This window comes from Galeopterus variegatus, unplaced genomic scaffold (assembly GCF_000696425.1).
Source record: "Galeopterus variegatus unplaced genomic scaffold, G_variegatus-3.0.2 Scaffold203, whole genome shotgun sequence".
Lineage (NCBI taxonomy): Eukaryota > Metazoa > Chordata > Mammalia > Dermoptera > Cynocephalidae > Galeopterus > Galeopterus variegatus.
This window is the reverse complement of record NW_007726314.1, coordinates 856,722-871,019: the sequence shown is the minus strand read 5'-3', so window position 1 is coordinate 871,019 and position 14,298 is coordinate 856,722. Positions and strand designations below refer to the sequence as shown.

Here is a 14,298-nt window from a genome sequence, read left to right as displayed (position 1 = left end):
ATGATGTTAACAATCTTTTTTTGCGATTAATGTCAGCCAGTCACTATAATCATTTGTGTGCGTGGCTTTACATGGTTTAACTGAAGACTTCCCTACGCAGTGGCAGAAAACCAGCGAGACCAGGGACTCTGACACGGGTCAGGACGGTTTGGATACAGCACAGCTCGGCAGTTGCAGGGCGCGGCCCGCGGTCCGCTCTAAGGCTCACGCCTGATTGGCTGAAGGAGAACTTCCGCAGGCCCTTCCGACTCCTGGCCCGCCCTGAGCACTGGTGATTGGCTGGGCTGGCCCAGCGTTGTGCCTCCCGGGAGTTGTAGTTCTTACCGCTCGGCTGGGGACGCCGGGAAGGAATGGGAGTTGGAGGCCCCGAACGGTCGGTTGCAGTTGGTCACGGTTGTCGGTACCATGTCCCGCGTGTCGGTGCCCTGCCATGTGAAAGGCACCGTAGCCCTGCAGGTTGGTGACGTGCGGACCTCCCAAGGCCGACCTGGCGTTCTGGTCATCGATGTCACCTTCCCGAGCGTCCCACCCTTCGAGGTGAGCAAGCCCCTTGGGTGTGACGGGGGCTCCCGGACGGGGCAGACCTGGGAACTTGGGTGTTTCCCAGGCGTTTAATCTTTCACAAGATAGTATCCGCAGTGTCCCTTGCCCTTGCTAATTAGTTAACCATTCATTTATTTATTCCTTCAGTTAACACATATTTCCTAGAATAGGGCTTCCTGTCCTGTTCTCTTCAACGTCTCTTTCCCAAATCCAGGACAACGCTGGTAGGGAGGTGCCAGAGAGTAGGTTAAGTATTGCTTGAAATACGTTGTGAACCAAATAGAGGTGAGGAATCTGTTTGTCCCTGGCCACAGCTGGATTTCGTTAAACAATGATTTACCCCAAAATCTGCCTCCTCCCCATTCCTACAGTCCCTGCTAGAGGTCAGGTACAACTCATCCCTCATTAGGATCCTCCCAATGACTCCAATTTCCAGTCTCTAGTTGCAGTTCCACATCAGCTGACAGAGTGACTGGACACTGTATAACCTCAACACAGAGGACAAAGCCGACCTGTAATGGCCTGGCATTCAGAGGCACTCCGGCATAACTGTGCTCCACCTGCCTCTCAGCCCTATGGGCTTTGTGCTGTAGTGTGTGGTAATCCCCCAAGCTGTTCCTTACTATCAGCTGGGAAACTTAATTAAAGGGCCCAACCTGGAAATCCTGATTCAGTGAGTTTAAGGTGGCATCTGGATATCTATATTTTAAAAAAATTTCCTTGGGTGATTCTGATGAGTATCCAGTGATGAGAACTACTGCTGTAGCCAGGCTGAATCACTCACTGTTCCAGTGGTGCACCAGGTTTTCTCCCCCTCTGGTGCTTCTTTGTATATGCTACTTTTACATTCCCTACCTTTCCTGGTCCAGTTGGTGAATTCTTCCTTCTTCAGGCCTCATATGTACACTTTCTGCTTTCCTCAAGATTAGGGCTCTGACCTCTGGGAGCATGTTGGGCATGTGGCAAGATCTGCGGTGGAGGTTTATTTACATGACCTACTCATTTAGACTGTGAGCAACTCTAGAAAAGTGAAACTGTCTTTGGTCTCCAATGAAGCTTGTTGAAATTGTTAGTTTAGTAGGAGAGTACATTTCAAAAGGAAGGAAGAGATGGTGCCTTTGAGCCTCTCAGGCCCTGAGCCTGGATCTGATTTGTCATGGTTGGTTGTGTGTGCTCTAGTTGCAGGAGATCATGTTTAAGAATTACTATACAGCCTTTCTGAGCATCCGTGTTCGTCAGCATACCTCGACACACACACCAGCCAAATGGGTGACCTGCCTGCGGGACTACTGTCTGATGCCTGACCCACACAGTGAGGAGGGAGCCCAGGAGTACGTATCACTGTTCAAACACCAGGTCAGCTGGGCCTTAGTGTGGCCAGGGCAGCCCATATGAGTATTCGTAGGAGGCCGAGGGATTGGGTCAGTATACCAGGAGGGAAGAGGGAGCAAGGCTGGCCTGCGCTGTGACTGTTAGGCAAGTGCCTTGGAAGGACTACTGTTCTTTCCTTCCCAAAGGCCTGTGAGGCAGCATCTTGGTCCATTGCTGGTTGGGAGGCTATTGGGCGGTGAGCTGGGTCCTCGCTGGGTCCTTGTGTATATGTGTTAGATGCTGTGTGACATGGCTAAAGTACTGGAGCTACGCCTGATTCTGCGGCAGCCATCACCACTGTGGCTGTCTTTCACAGTGGAGGAGCTGCAGATCTACCAGCAGGGACCAAAGGTAAGTGACTAGCTCATGCTGGTCTTTTCCCCAGAAGGCTTCTAGCTATGGCTGGGAGAGCTGGGGTGGTGGAGAGGGTGATAGGTGAGAATGATGAGACTCAGAAGAAGGGCTTCCTGGAAGTTAGCTGCATGTGAATTCTGGAAGCTCATGATGAGAGGTGAGTCCATGTCCTTGTATCCCCTTACCTTTGGGGCCACCTGCCCCTTTCAGAGCTAGAGTCTTTCAGTATCTGGAGACACTTCTGCTGCTTGTGTTCCTGGGGCAGCCTTCTGCATAGCAGGAGAGCTTAGGTAGTCTGACTGCCCCCTTAGGCCTCTTTGGGCCACCTGAACAGGATTTTCCCAGTGTCTGAAGCTCAGGGGCCCTTCTCTTGCTCCCAGGACCTTGGAATCTAGTTCCAGAGCTCTCCTGCTCTACCTCACTCAGGGCAGTATGCCTTTGCTTTGCAGAGCCCCTCCATTACCTTCCCCAAGTGGCTCTCCCACCCAGTGCCCTGTGAGCAGCCTGCCCCCCTCCTTGAGGTAAGCCCTCACCCTAGGTAAGAACCACATGCAAATGGCTCTGGTGTGCAGCACAGGCCCAAGTGGGCCCCTTTCTGTAAGAATCTGGGGCTGGACCCAGGGTCCACTCTGTGCCATCTTCCTCTTGGGTGTTCTATGGGAGTTGAGGCATCTCTGGTTCGGGGCTGGGCTGCCTTCTGAATATCAGGCCCCAACCTCGTGTCTCACAAGTCATCTGGGAATTTTGCTGGTCTCAGCTGGAGGGTCCCATAGCTCAGCATGGCCTCTCTAGAGCCCTAAGGGCACTGCTGGGAGAGACCCATGGCCACTGATCCCTCCTTCTGGAGCAGGGTCTCCCAGACCCCAGCAGGATATCCTCCGAGGTGCAGCAGATGTGGGCGCTGACAGAGATGATCCGGGCCAGTCACACTTCCACAAGGATCGGCCGCTTTGATGTGAGTGATCGTTTCCCTTTACTTTTCCTGCATTGCCCTGAACATGTCATACCTGATGGTCTTTTGTATTGCAGGTGGATGGCTGCTATGACTTGAATTTGCTCTCCTATACTTGAATGCTGGCTCCTAGCTGAGATGTTGGCCTTTCTGTGCCTACCCAGACTTGGTTTGGACCACCAGAGGCCGAACTGTGTTCCCTGTACATTCTGAGTGTTGCCTGCATACCTGTTCTGTCTGGGCCATGTTCACAGACTCAAGATTCTGGGGGCTTACTGTTTTGCTCCAGCATGAGCTCCCCGCAGGAGTGTGCTCTGTCTTCACCTGACTGTAACCCATCTCTTCCTTCTCCTCCTCTAAAAGCACTCCATTTCTACTTGCTAAAAATCTCCAAGTGTTCTCTGCCCCTCCTGCCAACATGTACACTCCTGTCTTTTGCCCACTCCATCACCCTGAGTGCAGTGGGCTGGGATGACCTACTAGAACCTGCTCCATCTAACCTTGGAAGGCCACTGCTACCATGGCACTCTTGCAGATTGGGAAGTTTTTTTTTTTTTTGTCTTTTGTCTTTTTCCGTGTCCGGCAACGGATCGCAACCCTCAGTGTTGCCCCCGTACCGGACCGGGGACCGGCAACGGGATTGCAACCCTCGGTGTTGCTCCCGTGCCTCGCTCAGCCAGTGAGCGGGAACCGGTCTGTATGTGGGATCCGAACCCTCGGGCGGGAGCGCTGCTGCGCTTCCCAAGCGGCGCACTTATCCAGTGCGCCACCGGGCCGGCCCCCAGATTGGGAAGTTTTTGTTTTTTGTTTTTTGTTTGTCTTTTTGTCTTTTTTTCGTGCCCGGCAATGGATCGCAACCCTCAGTGTCGCGCCCGTTCCGGACTGGGACCGGCAACGGGATCACAACCCTCGGTGTTGCCCCCGCTCCTCGCTCAGCCAGTGAGCGGGAACTGGTCCGTATGTGGGATCCGAACCCTCGGCGGGAGCGCCGCTGCGCTTCCCAAGCGGCGCACTGTAGCAGTGCGCCACCAGGCCGGCCCCGGAGATTGGGAAGTTTGAGGAAGAAACAGAAACCCCATTTCTTCCTCTGCACCCCCTACTGGACTTCTTTCCCTTTGTGTTTTGCTCACAAAAAGAAATGTCCTGTCTAAACTCTTCTGCTGCCTGCCTAGGAAGCAAAGCTGGGGATTTGGGTAGCCTAAATCCCTCAGTCCCTGAGCTGGCTCCTGGACATATGTTCAAATGGGTGTTCCCATTGGTCCTGGGCAGGTGCCTCTGACAAGGCCAGGGCCTGAGAATGAGACCTGGGACCTATCTGCCATCTGACCAAAGCACATCCCTGTCCCTTCTCCCAATTGTCCCTTTCCAAGAGTCATAATGAGGGATCAACCTTGGTGGGGGGCAGGTCCAAGTGAGGGTTCTCACTGAGGCCTTTAAAGAGGCTGAGTTCCTCCATTACCTCAGGTTAACAGTTAAAGGATGCAGGCTGCTGTTCCTTCATGTGAGAAGCTTATGAGAAAAATCCCACTTCCCCCCTGGCTCTTCCTGGCTTTGCCTCTGGGGGGTATTATGAAGTAAAATTGCAGCATGTCTTGGACTTGCAAAATTGGATATGTGTGTGGCCCAACAGTTTTCTGGGGGAATTTGAGCCACCTTTTGGTGGCCACTCTCTGCTGTCATCCATCAGAGTTCTAGCAGGTGGTGTCTTTACCTGCAGGGTCATTTACTTAGCCCCATTTAGCTTTTTCTGAAAGGTTGATGACCATAATCCTGTTTTCAGGGATCAAGTGTCCTCAGTGTGTGTGTGTGAGTGGAGAGGACCCTGGGGTGGCAGAGACCATGCTACATTCAAAGCTGTGTCCCCAGCACCCAGCACAAGGTGTGGTGTACAGCAAGATCAATAAATACTTGTGGAAGCATGACTGCTGGCTGGCTGTGTCTGCCCGGTGGGAGAGCTGGGGACACCAACATGAGGCCAGGCTACTGTGGCGCTCTGCTTGCCAGGCTGATTCCACCCTCCTATGACCTCTCCATCCCCCAACCCCATAGGATTTTACATTCCTGAGGTCCCTGAATGTGTGATTCAGACCTTTCAACCCTTTGAAAGCAAAGCAGTTCAGCAGGGGGAGGTTAGCCCCCAGCTCTGGTTCTGGGTAGCCTAATCCTCTCTGGACTGCCTGACCTACCTTGATTAGTAGACCTGCCCTGATTAGCCTGGGGAAATAGCCCGAGGCAGTTTCTTTGCAGTTTGCAGTCTGCACTGCCAGCTCTAAATTCTAGCTTGCCCTCAGGGCTGCCCACTCCTCTTTTGATCTGCTCGGGAGGGAGATGGGTCCCAGCAGGGGCCTGGACTACATCTCCCAGAGTGCCTGGCAGAGTGGTGGCCTCTGTACGCCACTGTACGCCAGTTACAAGCGACTATGCAGCGGGCAGCAAGCATGGTGGCCCGTGTAGGCTTTCGTCTGCAGTCACTCCCCTTGGCCCTGGGTCGTCAGTTCAGTTGTGCGCAGGTGGGATAGAGGGTGCTGGGGTTTGGTGCTGATCTTGGAGTGTGGGGGAGGGAGGCAGGCGGGGGCTAGGGCCCTGGTGGCACTAAGTCCGCATGCCCGCAGGATGTGCTTCGCAAGACACCACTCTATGACTTTCACCTGGCCCACGGTGGGAAAATGGTGGCGTTTGCGGGTTGGACTCTGCCTGTGCAGTACCAGGACAGTCATATTGACTCACACCTGCACACACGCCGGCACTGCTCGCTCTTTGACGTGTCCCACATGCTGCAGGTGAGCCAGGGGAGCATGCCTGCAGCTGGAACAGGCCTTCCTCCCCATCTACAGTGGTGTGCTCCTCAGCTTTATTTACTGGGAACTGGATTTTGAAGACAGTCCTCCTAGAAGGGCTAGAGGTCTCAGGGGTGTCACGTACAGAGTATGGCCCCAAGGAAATTAACTCAGAGGGTATCCTGTTTATCTCCTCTTTAATCTCTCTAGCCTGCTCCCATTAAGTGGTCTGCTTTAATGTCCGGGGGTTTCCAGGGTTGACATCCACTCTCATCCACTGTGCTGGGTATTGGTTTGGAAACGGGGGTATTTGGGAAGGTGCTAGGTCCTCTTGAGTTCTCTGACCTCCCTTAGTCACACCCTGTGCTGGGGGATGTAGGGGCATCAGAAGGTGGGGCCTGTGCTGCCAAAAGAACAGACTGGTCAGTCACTTTAGGTGGGCTAGATTGTGCCGTGGATGGCAAGAAGGAGACCTCCTTGCCTAGAGGCCTTTTTGATTGCAGCTGTTGCAGTGGCCTAAGGTTTTCCATCTCTTCCCCAGACCAAGATATTTGGTTGTGACCGGGTTAAGCTGATGGAGAGTCTAGTGGTTGGAGACATTGAAGAGCTAAGGCCAAACCAGGTGGGCCCTTCTTTTGTTTCAGCTAAATGGGTGTTCTAGTCATGAGCCAGCAAACAGGCTGAGTCCCTATCTCAGGTTTGGGGGTACAGAGATGGGTCAGACATAGCTTCTCAGGACTTGCAGTCTTGGTGGACAGAGTCCCTGAATCATTTCAAGACACCTAGCCATCCACCAGAGGGGCCTATCCCAGCCTCACAATGTTAGAATGGGAGGCCCAGAAACCAAAGTTCATGTGCTGCTCTCTAACCTTATATGGTGCCTAACTCCTCACTATTCAAACTGTGGTCCCTAAACCAGCAGCCTCATCGTTTCCTAGGAGCTTGTTAGGAATACACTCAAGTGCTACTCCAGACCTGCTGAATCAAAATCTTCATTTTAACAAGATCCTCTGGTGATTTGTGACCTATCAAGCTCAGGCTCTTCATCCATCCAATGGGGAGGCTAAGGCCACCTTTGCAGTATTTGGGGGACATTGCTGTAGAGTGCTATGGGATTAGTTGGGATCATTATGATGGACCTTGAAGCTTTTGTCCTGGGAATTAGGGTGTGGGATGAAGCAGCAGGTCCTAGGCGTCATAGGTTAAGTGTGAGATGAGGCTCTCAGTACTGAGGGTGGAGGAGTGCAGAGGCCCCACCAGATCAGGGGGGTCTCCCTGGGTGGGAAGAGGATAAAAACTTGGCACATGAGGATAAATGGACCTGGGCCCAGCCTTGGATCTTGCACACCTTGAACCCTGCGCATGAGGGTTCATGAGTTTGTGGTGGCTGAGTGGGTACAGGTTTGTGTCTAGCTCATGCGTGGTCTTGGCCTCCTGGACTTGGAGGCAAAGATGCTTCACTCTGGTGGTAGGGGACACTGTCGCTGTTTACAAATGAGACTGGAGGCATCTTAGATGACTTGATTGTGACCAACACATCTGAGGGGCACCTGTATGTGGTATCCAATGCTGGCTGCTGGGACAAGGACTTGGCTCGCATGCAGGTACAGCCCTTCTGTGTTCTAGCACCTTGTCTTCCTTGTTCATAGAGCAGCATCCTTGTTGTCTGGGACAGGCCTGACATGGACAAGGGGCTCAGAAAATGGCTCTCTGAGTAAATGAACAGCTATGAGACTCAAGAGTAGGCCCTCCCTAGAGCCAGGGTTTGGTGGTGGAGGACTAAGGAAGGTGAGGAGGTGAAGTTGACTCTAGCCCCTAAGTGAGCATCCTTTGAGGATGTGAGAGGTGGCAGACCTCAGCTTCGGTCATCCCTACCAATTAGTAGCAATGTGACCTTGTAAGATGGGAACCAGCCCACTATCATTGCCCAGCTCTGCAGTGTCCACCCATGGTAGGTGCTCAATAAGTGGTCCCAGAGGCTAATGTGGTATTTCTGTCTTTCCTTTCAGGACAAAGTCACGGAGCTTCAGAAAAGGGGCAGTGATGTGGGTCTGGAAGTGGTGGATAATGCTCTGCTAGCCCTGCAAGGTGAGAGGACTGGGCTGGAGTTGGAACTGACCTTTGCCTTCCTGGCTTCATCAACTGCTAATCACAGAGGCCATACCAAGAGGAAGGTGTGGATGGTGTGATAATTGTGTGCCATAATTATAAGTTTGGTATCTTGCCCTCCCCGCCCCCCCCCACCACCACAAGGCTCCATGGGCTAAGCAAGGGCATCTTCTCCCACTTGCTGAGCAGGACTTGTTCTGGGGCCTGAGTAAGGGCTGTAGTCCAGCTTTGAGGGGGTGCTGGGACCTGGACACTCAGTCACTTGCTCCCTGGGCCCAGGCCCCACTGCGGCCCAGGTGCTACAGGCCGGTGTGGCAGACGACTTGAGGAAACTGCCCTTCATGACCAGTGCTGTGATGGAAGTGTTCGGCATGTCCGGCTGCCGTGTGACCCGCTGTGGCTACACAGGAGAGGACGGTGTGGAGGTGTGTCAAGAAGTGGGTGTAGGGCAGTGCAGGGCACAGACTCTGGGAAGGCAGCTGGCCACCTGTTCTCTGATGTCCTTTGCAGATCTCAGTGCCGGCAACAGGGGCAGTCCACCTGGCAACAGCTCTTCTAGAGAACCCGGAGGTGAAGCTGGCAGGGCTGGCGGCCCGGGACAGCCTACGCCTGGAGGCAGGCCTCTGCCTGTATGGGAATGACATTGATGAACACACTACACCTGTGGAGGGCAGCCTCAGTTGGACATTGGGTAAGCTGGGCTAGCACTCCAGGATGAGGTCCTGGAAGTTGGAGTGACTCTTAATGAGACCAACCAGGCTGTGACTGCTTCTAAGGTTGTGTAGCCTGGAGCAGGTGACTCAGCCTCCCTAAGCCTCCATTCCCTGAAGGTGCCAGTGTGGTTTTGCCCATTAGAAACTGAGGACCCTCAACAGGGTGAGGTAGGCAGCATGGCCTCCAGAGGGTAGAAGGTGGTTGGCCGACTGCAGTGTTAAGGGAGGAATAGAACCTATGGGGGTCCCAGTGAAGGGGCCTTGATGCTGGATGGATATCACCTGGGGTCCTTGAAGCAAAAACCTCCTGTGGCCAGGGCTTCCGTTGGCTGTGGCTTAGGTCTGGTGTGTCATGCTCTAGGGAAGCGCCGCCGAGCTGCTATGGACTTCCCTGGAGCCGAGGTCATTGTTTCCCAGCTGAAGGGCAAGGTGCAGCGGAGGCGTGTGGGGTTGATGTGTGAGGGGGCCCCAATGCGGGCACACAGTCCCATCCTGAGCACGGACGGTACCAAGATTGGTAGGTGAACCAGGGAAGCTGGAGAGCCCTTGTTCCTTCCCCAGGATGGTTGGAGCACTGGGATGGCAGGGTGGTGCTGACATATGGCCTATGCATGGACAGGTACTGTGACCAGTGGCTGCCCCTCGCCTTGCCTGAAGAAGAATGTGGCAATGGGTTATGTGCCCTCTGAGTACAGTCGGCCAGGGACACTGCTGCTGGTAGAGGTACGGCGGAAGCAGCAGATGGCTGTGGTCAGCAAGATGCCCTTTGTGCCCACGAACTACTACACCCTCAAGTGAGGACAGTTCAGGCAGGGCCCTCCCCTTCAGGAGTCTTGCACTGGAGAGCATTCTTCAAGGGGATAGTCAGGAAGCTGAGGCAGAACTCACTAGGGGTGAGTGGTGAGGGTAGAGGCTGGAGGCTGGCTCTAGTTGTCTGGTTGAGGGGGCCATACCACCTGTTTCCCCCACCCACCCACTCCAACTTTAGGACCCCATTTCTGAGTGATGGACCAGCTCGCCCAATGTCCTGTTTCAGTCCACCATCCCACTGACCCCACTCTTGCCTACTGGATGGCAATGATAAGCACTGGTTCTGCCACCTCTCACTCTGCCAGGTGCTAGCTGTGGATAAAAGGCTCTCCTTTGTGAGGAGGATTAAACCTTCCCAACCTACCTCACCACAGTTTCTCATCTTCCAAAGGGTTATTACTATGGGCAGCGTGAGCTTAGGCCACCCCCTTGAATTTGTTTTCCACAAATGCAAACTGCTGCCTGTCCCTGGGCAGGAATGATTCCTGACTTACAGAGGGTTAACTCAGTAGGGCTGCTGTGCTCATGTGTAAACTTGGGGATGGCTGAGGGGGCATGGACTAACTCTTCCATATTCCTGAGTCGATCTAGCCTGCCACCCAGTAGCAAACCATGGTAGGCTCACCACCTGTTCTGAGCCTCAGGGCTGTTGTAGGGTAGGCTGGCCTCCTCCTGGACTTGCCTTACCCTGGCTGACCGTCACTCCTTGGCCCATTACTGGACTCCATTGACTCCTGAAAAAAATTAAACAAACTTCCTTCCTTCGTACTTGCCATGGTCTCGAGCCTCATTGTTCTTTATCTACAGGATTCCTGGGGTGTCAACCCAATGCCTGCCTTTCTGGCCTCCAAGACAGACTCAGAGTAGGTTCCCCTTGTGAGAGACCAGATCTATAAGAACTAACAGGGATATTGCCCCTGTTGGGCACCCCATCACTGCTCCCCCAGGGAGCTGGCATCACCTCTCCACTTCTGCAAGTCAATACATTCTGGGTCCTGAAGGGCAACAGTCTCTAGGATGTTCCCTCTTCAGTTGCCCCTGTGCACGCACACCCTTGTTCTATCTGAATAATCACACAACTGATACATTCCATGTTTAATAAGCTACATCTTCAGATGAGCCTGGGGTGAAACATGAGACCCAGTGTGTGGTGATTCTGTGTGTGGCGGTGTCAATGGGTGGGCCTGAGGCTGCAAAGACCATTATTTTGCCGGCCAGGAGACAACTCTGGATTGAGTACATGTGCATAAGCTCAGTACAGCCCCACTTCTAGAGCACCTCTGCCACAAAGACGGCATAGGCAATGGCTGCCAGATGGGACTGTGACATCTAACAGAGAGGAAGCAGGCAGCAGGACAATGAGGTAGCTGGTGGCCTTACAGAGACAGGCAGAAGTGTGGCCAGGGAAGGAGGCAAGTCCAGAGCCACAGTGCTTTCAGAAACCGGCATTTCCGTGGGGGCATTTGCCACCCACACCTTCGGAAGCTCCTCTGGCCCTTTATGAAGGTGGCAGAGCTGTCTGGCCTGTGACTCTTTCCTGTCGAGGGTTCCTGGAGGCTGAGGTGGTGCTAATGGGGAAGAGCTGAGCCTATGGGATCTTCTGATGGGGCCTCTATTTGTTCCAGGTCAAGATGGGAAATGATGAAACTGCAGGGCTGTTCTTTATTAACTGTTTAGTACCTCCTGATGAGGGGGCAGGGTACAGTCCCAAGGCCACATGGGCACTTAAGCAGTGGGTGTGGGAAGCCACCCCAGGGACTCAGCTGGTAGGCTCTGCCTCTTTCAGGCACCAAGCTTTCCCCCAAGAAGGACTGAGAGGAATATGAGTAGGACAGTTGGGAAATGATAATTTCCTTTGACTAGCTCACACCTGGAGAGCTCTGGTTGGGCCAGGGAAATGGGTGTTTGGTGGCTCCATCTGGATGGTGCCAGCAGGGAAACCCTGCCTTATACCTGAATGGCCAGCTAAGTAACCACAGAGTATAAGGCCTGGTGTAGACCAACAAAACAAAATCAAAGAAATTCAGGAAACTCAGAGTTTAAGGGAGAACAGACTTTCTTACCAATCCTAGAGCTGGTCAACCTCTGGTTTCCTCTCAGAGGGACAAATCTCTAAGAGGTCATATCCCAGGGAGATGGGAATAAGAACAAGAAAAAGCCAAGACAGAAGAGGGACTATTGGCCTCCCTAACCCAGAAGCTTCTCCTGAGCTCTGACCCCTGAGGAACATGCCTTCTTGCCTTAAGGCACCCAGGAAAAGGTAGAGGCAAACTCTTCACTCGTCCAGTGCCTGGGGCTATTGGATGGCAGTGGAGGCCCAGCCCTTCAAGCACTGGGGTACTCCCTGACCCCAACCCTGAGTCCTCTGTAGTAGTCCCTGGAGTCTGGGCAGCAGCAGAACCCAGTATAGGAGCCAGCAGACCCAGTGATGCCCCTGGAGACCCCTCTGCTGCCTTCCCTTATTCTCTGTGTGTTTTGAGAGGTTTGTTTGTTGCCATTTCCCTGAAAGTGATGGAGAGAGAGAAGAAAGAGGGGTTATTCCATAGGCAGCAGAATAGTCCCTAAGACTGGTTATCCCCAGCTCCTTTGGGGATGAGCTGGGCTCAATAAGGCTGCACTACAATCTAGACCTCTCTGCTGATCTCCCACAGTCCTAGCTGGGCCCACCACATTCCCCCTGCAGACCCGTTCTTCCTATTGCTTCCCCACCTTAACGATGGTGCTTTTATCCTTCCCCAGTTGCCTGAAAGAAACCTTGGCAGTGGCAGCCTTCCTAACTGTCCCCTAGCTCTCACTCTTGGACCCCTTAATCTACTTGTCATGAAGCAGGCAGCTATAAATCCAAATTAGATCAGTCCACAGCCTTGCTGAGTCAGTCCTTCAGTGGTTCCCTGGGCCCTCCATGATGGCATGTTCAAGCTTCAGCATCACAGCTTTATCTGTTCTTACAATATATCACCTTTATCCATGCCTCTGGGCTTTCTTCTATCCATTCCCTTTGCCTGGTACACTTTGCCACCCCCTGGCCTTTGACCTCAGCTTAGATGACTTTCTTGGGAGAAGCCTTCCCTAACCAACTTTGCTCCTGCAGTGCTGTCCTCCCCTTATAATTCTTTGGCTTCCCCTGTGAGTAGGGCCTGGGTTGTCCTTGTTCTCTAGGTCTAATGTTGCCTCTGCCATGTGGTAGGAACTCAGACACTAGTTGAACAAATGCTCTGATTAGTGAGTTCATATTTTACAGAGGAGGCTGATCCTGATGAGGTCAATCAGTGTGCTAAGGACAGAGGGTCCTGCCTCCATAACTGAAGGGCTTGCAGGGAGTGGAATCCAACAGACCTGCCAGTTCATCTCTCTGAAATTATGACACCACCACCACCCACCCATAGGTTGCTGAACAGCATGCTGATGGACTGTCCACATGTTGGTATCACCCCAACCTGAAGCCTGAGCTCTATGTGCAGACTTGAAACTTGCTGTAAAGGCCACTAAGCTAGTGGATTCATACCCTGAAAACTCCACTCCCCTCCCTGTCTACAACACTAGAGTGTCCTCTGCCTGCCAAGCATGGGGTTAGGTTAGAGACAGATTTACTCACCAGGAAGGGAAATGCGTGGCGCCATCAGGTGTGGATCCGTTCTGCCCGCCCAGACCTGGAGGCAGGAACACATCCAGAGCTACAGCAGACTGGGGGTGGGTATCTGAGCAGGCATCAGCCCAGGTCAGGTTAGGAGCCATTGGTATTGTTTGATGGAGAGTCTGAGAGTCTGAGTGAGGGTTCTGAGGAAGACTTACAATGTGATGGGTGGACTGGTGAGGATTCTGGTGTAAAATGGCATGGTGACATGGGTCAGGGTACAACGTTATGTTCTTTTTTTTTTTTAAAAGATGACCGGTAAGGGGATCTTAACCCTTGACTTGGTGCTGTCAGCACCACGCGTGATGGGTGGACTGGTGAGGATTCTGGTGTAAAATGCCATGGTGACATGGGTCAGGGTACCACATTATGTTCTTTTTTTTTTTAAAAGATGACCGGTAAGGGGATCTTAACCCTTGACTTGGTGCTGTCAGCACCACGCGTGATGGGTGGACTGGTGAGGATTCTGGTGTAAAATGCCATGGTGACATGGGTCAGGGTACCACATTATGTTCTTTTTTTTTTTAAAAGATGACCGGTAAGGGGATCTTAACCCTTGACTTGGTGCTGTCAGCACCACGCGCACCCAGTGAGCCAACCGGCCCTCCCCCTGTGGGATCCGAACCCTTGGCCTTGGTGTTATCAGCACCGCACTCTCCCGAGTGAGCCACAGGGCCGGCCCAGAACGTTATGTTCTAAAGAGGCTCTTGGGGGACCAGTGTAGTCTAGGGGGATTCTGGGGAATCCAACGGTCCAGTCCGGTGGGGGTGGGGACGGCCAGCTCACGGAGGTTCGTAGAAAGCCTCACCTGGGCGGTGATACAACCCGGTCACCGTGTTCCCGTAGAACCCCCACGCCAGCTGGATGCCCAGGAGACTTAACACCAACCACAGCAGTAGCAGCTTGAAGAGGGTCACGCGCATATCCTGCGCCTCCCACTCCCGCAAGAACTCGTTGCCCACGGCGCTCAGCGCGCCTAGAACCGTGGCCGGCAGAGCCTGCAAGGACTGCCCGTACCAAGGTTCCGCCATGACT

At 53.3% G+C, this 14,298-nt stretch overlaps 3 protein-coding genes across 5 annotated transcripts; 2 read left to right on the top strand and 1 right to left on the bottom strand.

Moving 5' to 3' along the window:
- The first annotated feature begins 324 nt into the window (after positions 1-324).
- Positions 325-3,743, top strand: NICN1 (nicolin 1). 2 transcript variants are annotated; one of them, XM_008565805.1, is made up of 6 exons: positions 325-537; positions 1,723-1,899; positions 2,152-2,265; positions 2,718-2,789; positions 3,061-3,223; positions 3,298-3,741. In XM_008565805.1, exons 1-5 carry the CDS (start codon positions 406-408, stop codon positions 3,220-3,222), a joined length of 657 nt encoding a protein of 218 aa, XP_008564027.1. In that variant the 5' UTR covers positions 325-405; the 3' UTR covers position 3,223; positions 3,298-3,741. The 2 variants fall into 2 exon arrangements, with proteins under 2 accessions (XP_008564027.1, XP_008564026.1); XM_008565804.1 differs by having other exon boundaries at positions 329-537; positions 3,119-3,223; positions 3,298-3,743.
- Positions 3,744-5,506: 1,763 nt separating this feature from the next.
- On the top strand, positions 5,507-10,397 carry AMT (aminomethyltransferase). Of its 2 annotated transcripts, XM_008565802.1 has the most exons (9): positions 5,507-5,730; positions 5,833-6,000; positions 6,539-6,619; positions 7,470-7,601; positions 8,007-8,085; positions 8,386-8,531; positions 8,617-8,797; positions 9,181-9,336; positions 9,439-10,397. In XM_008565802.1, the coding sequence occupies exons 1-9, from the start codon at positions 5,641-5,643 to the stop codon at positions 9,615-9,617; spliced, it is 1,212 nt and encodes a 403-aa protein (XP_008564024.1). In that variant the 5' UTR covers positions 5,507-5,640; the 3' UTR covers positions 9,618-10,397. The 2 variants fall into 2 exon arrangements, with proteins under 2 accessions (XP_008564024.1, XP_008564025.1); XM_008565803.1 differs by lacking the exon at positions 7,470-7,601.
- A 315-nt stretch (positions 10,398-10,712) lies between these two features.
- Positions 10,713-14,298, bottom strand: TCTA (T-cell leukemia translocation altered). Its single transcript, XM_008565801.1, has 3 exons — positions 14,072-14,298; positions 13,225-13,279; positions 10,713-12,131 (listed from the first exon to the last, which is right to left on the bottom strand). The coding sequence occupies exons 1-3, from the start codon at positions 14,292-14,294 to the stop codon at positions 12,089-12,091; spliced, it is 321 nt and encodes a 106-aa protein (XP_008564023.1). The 5' UTR covers positions 14,295-14,298; the 3' UTR covers positions 10,713-12,088.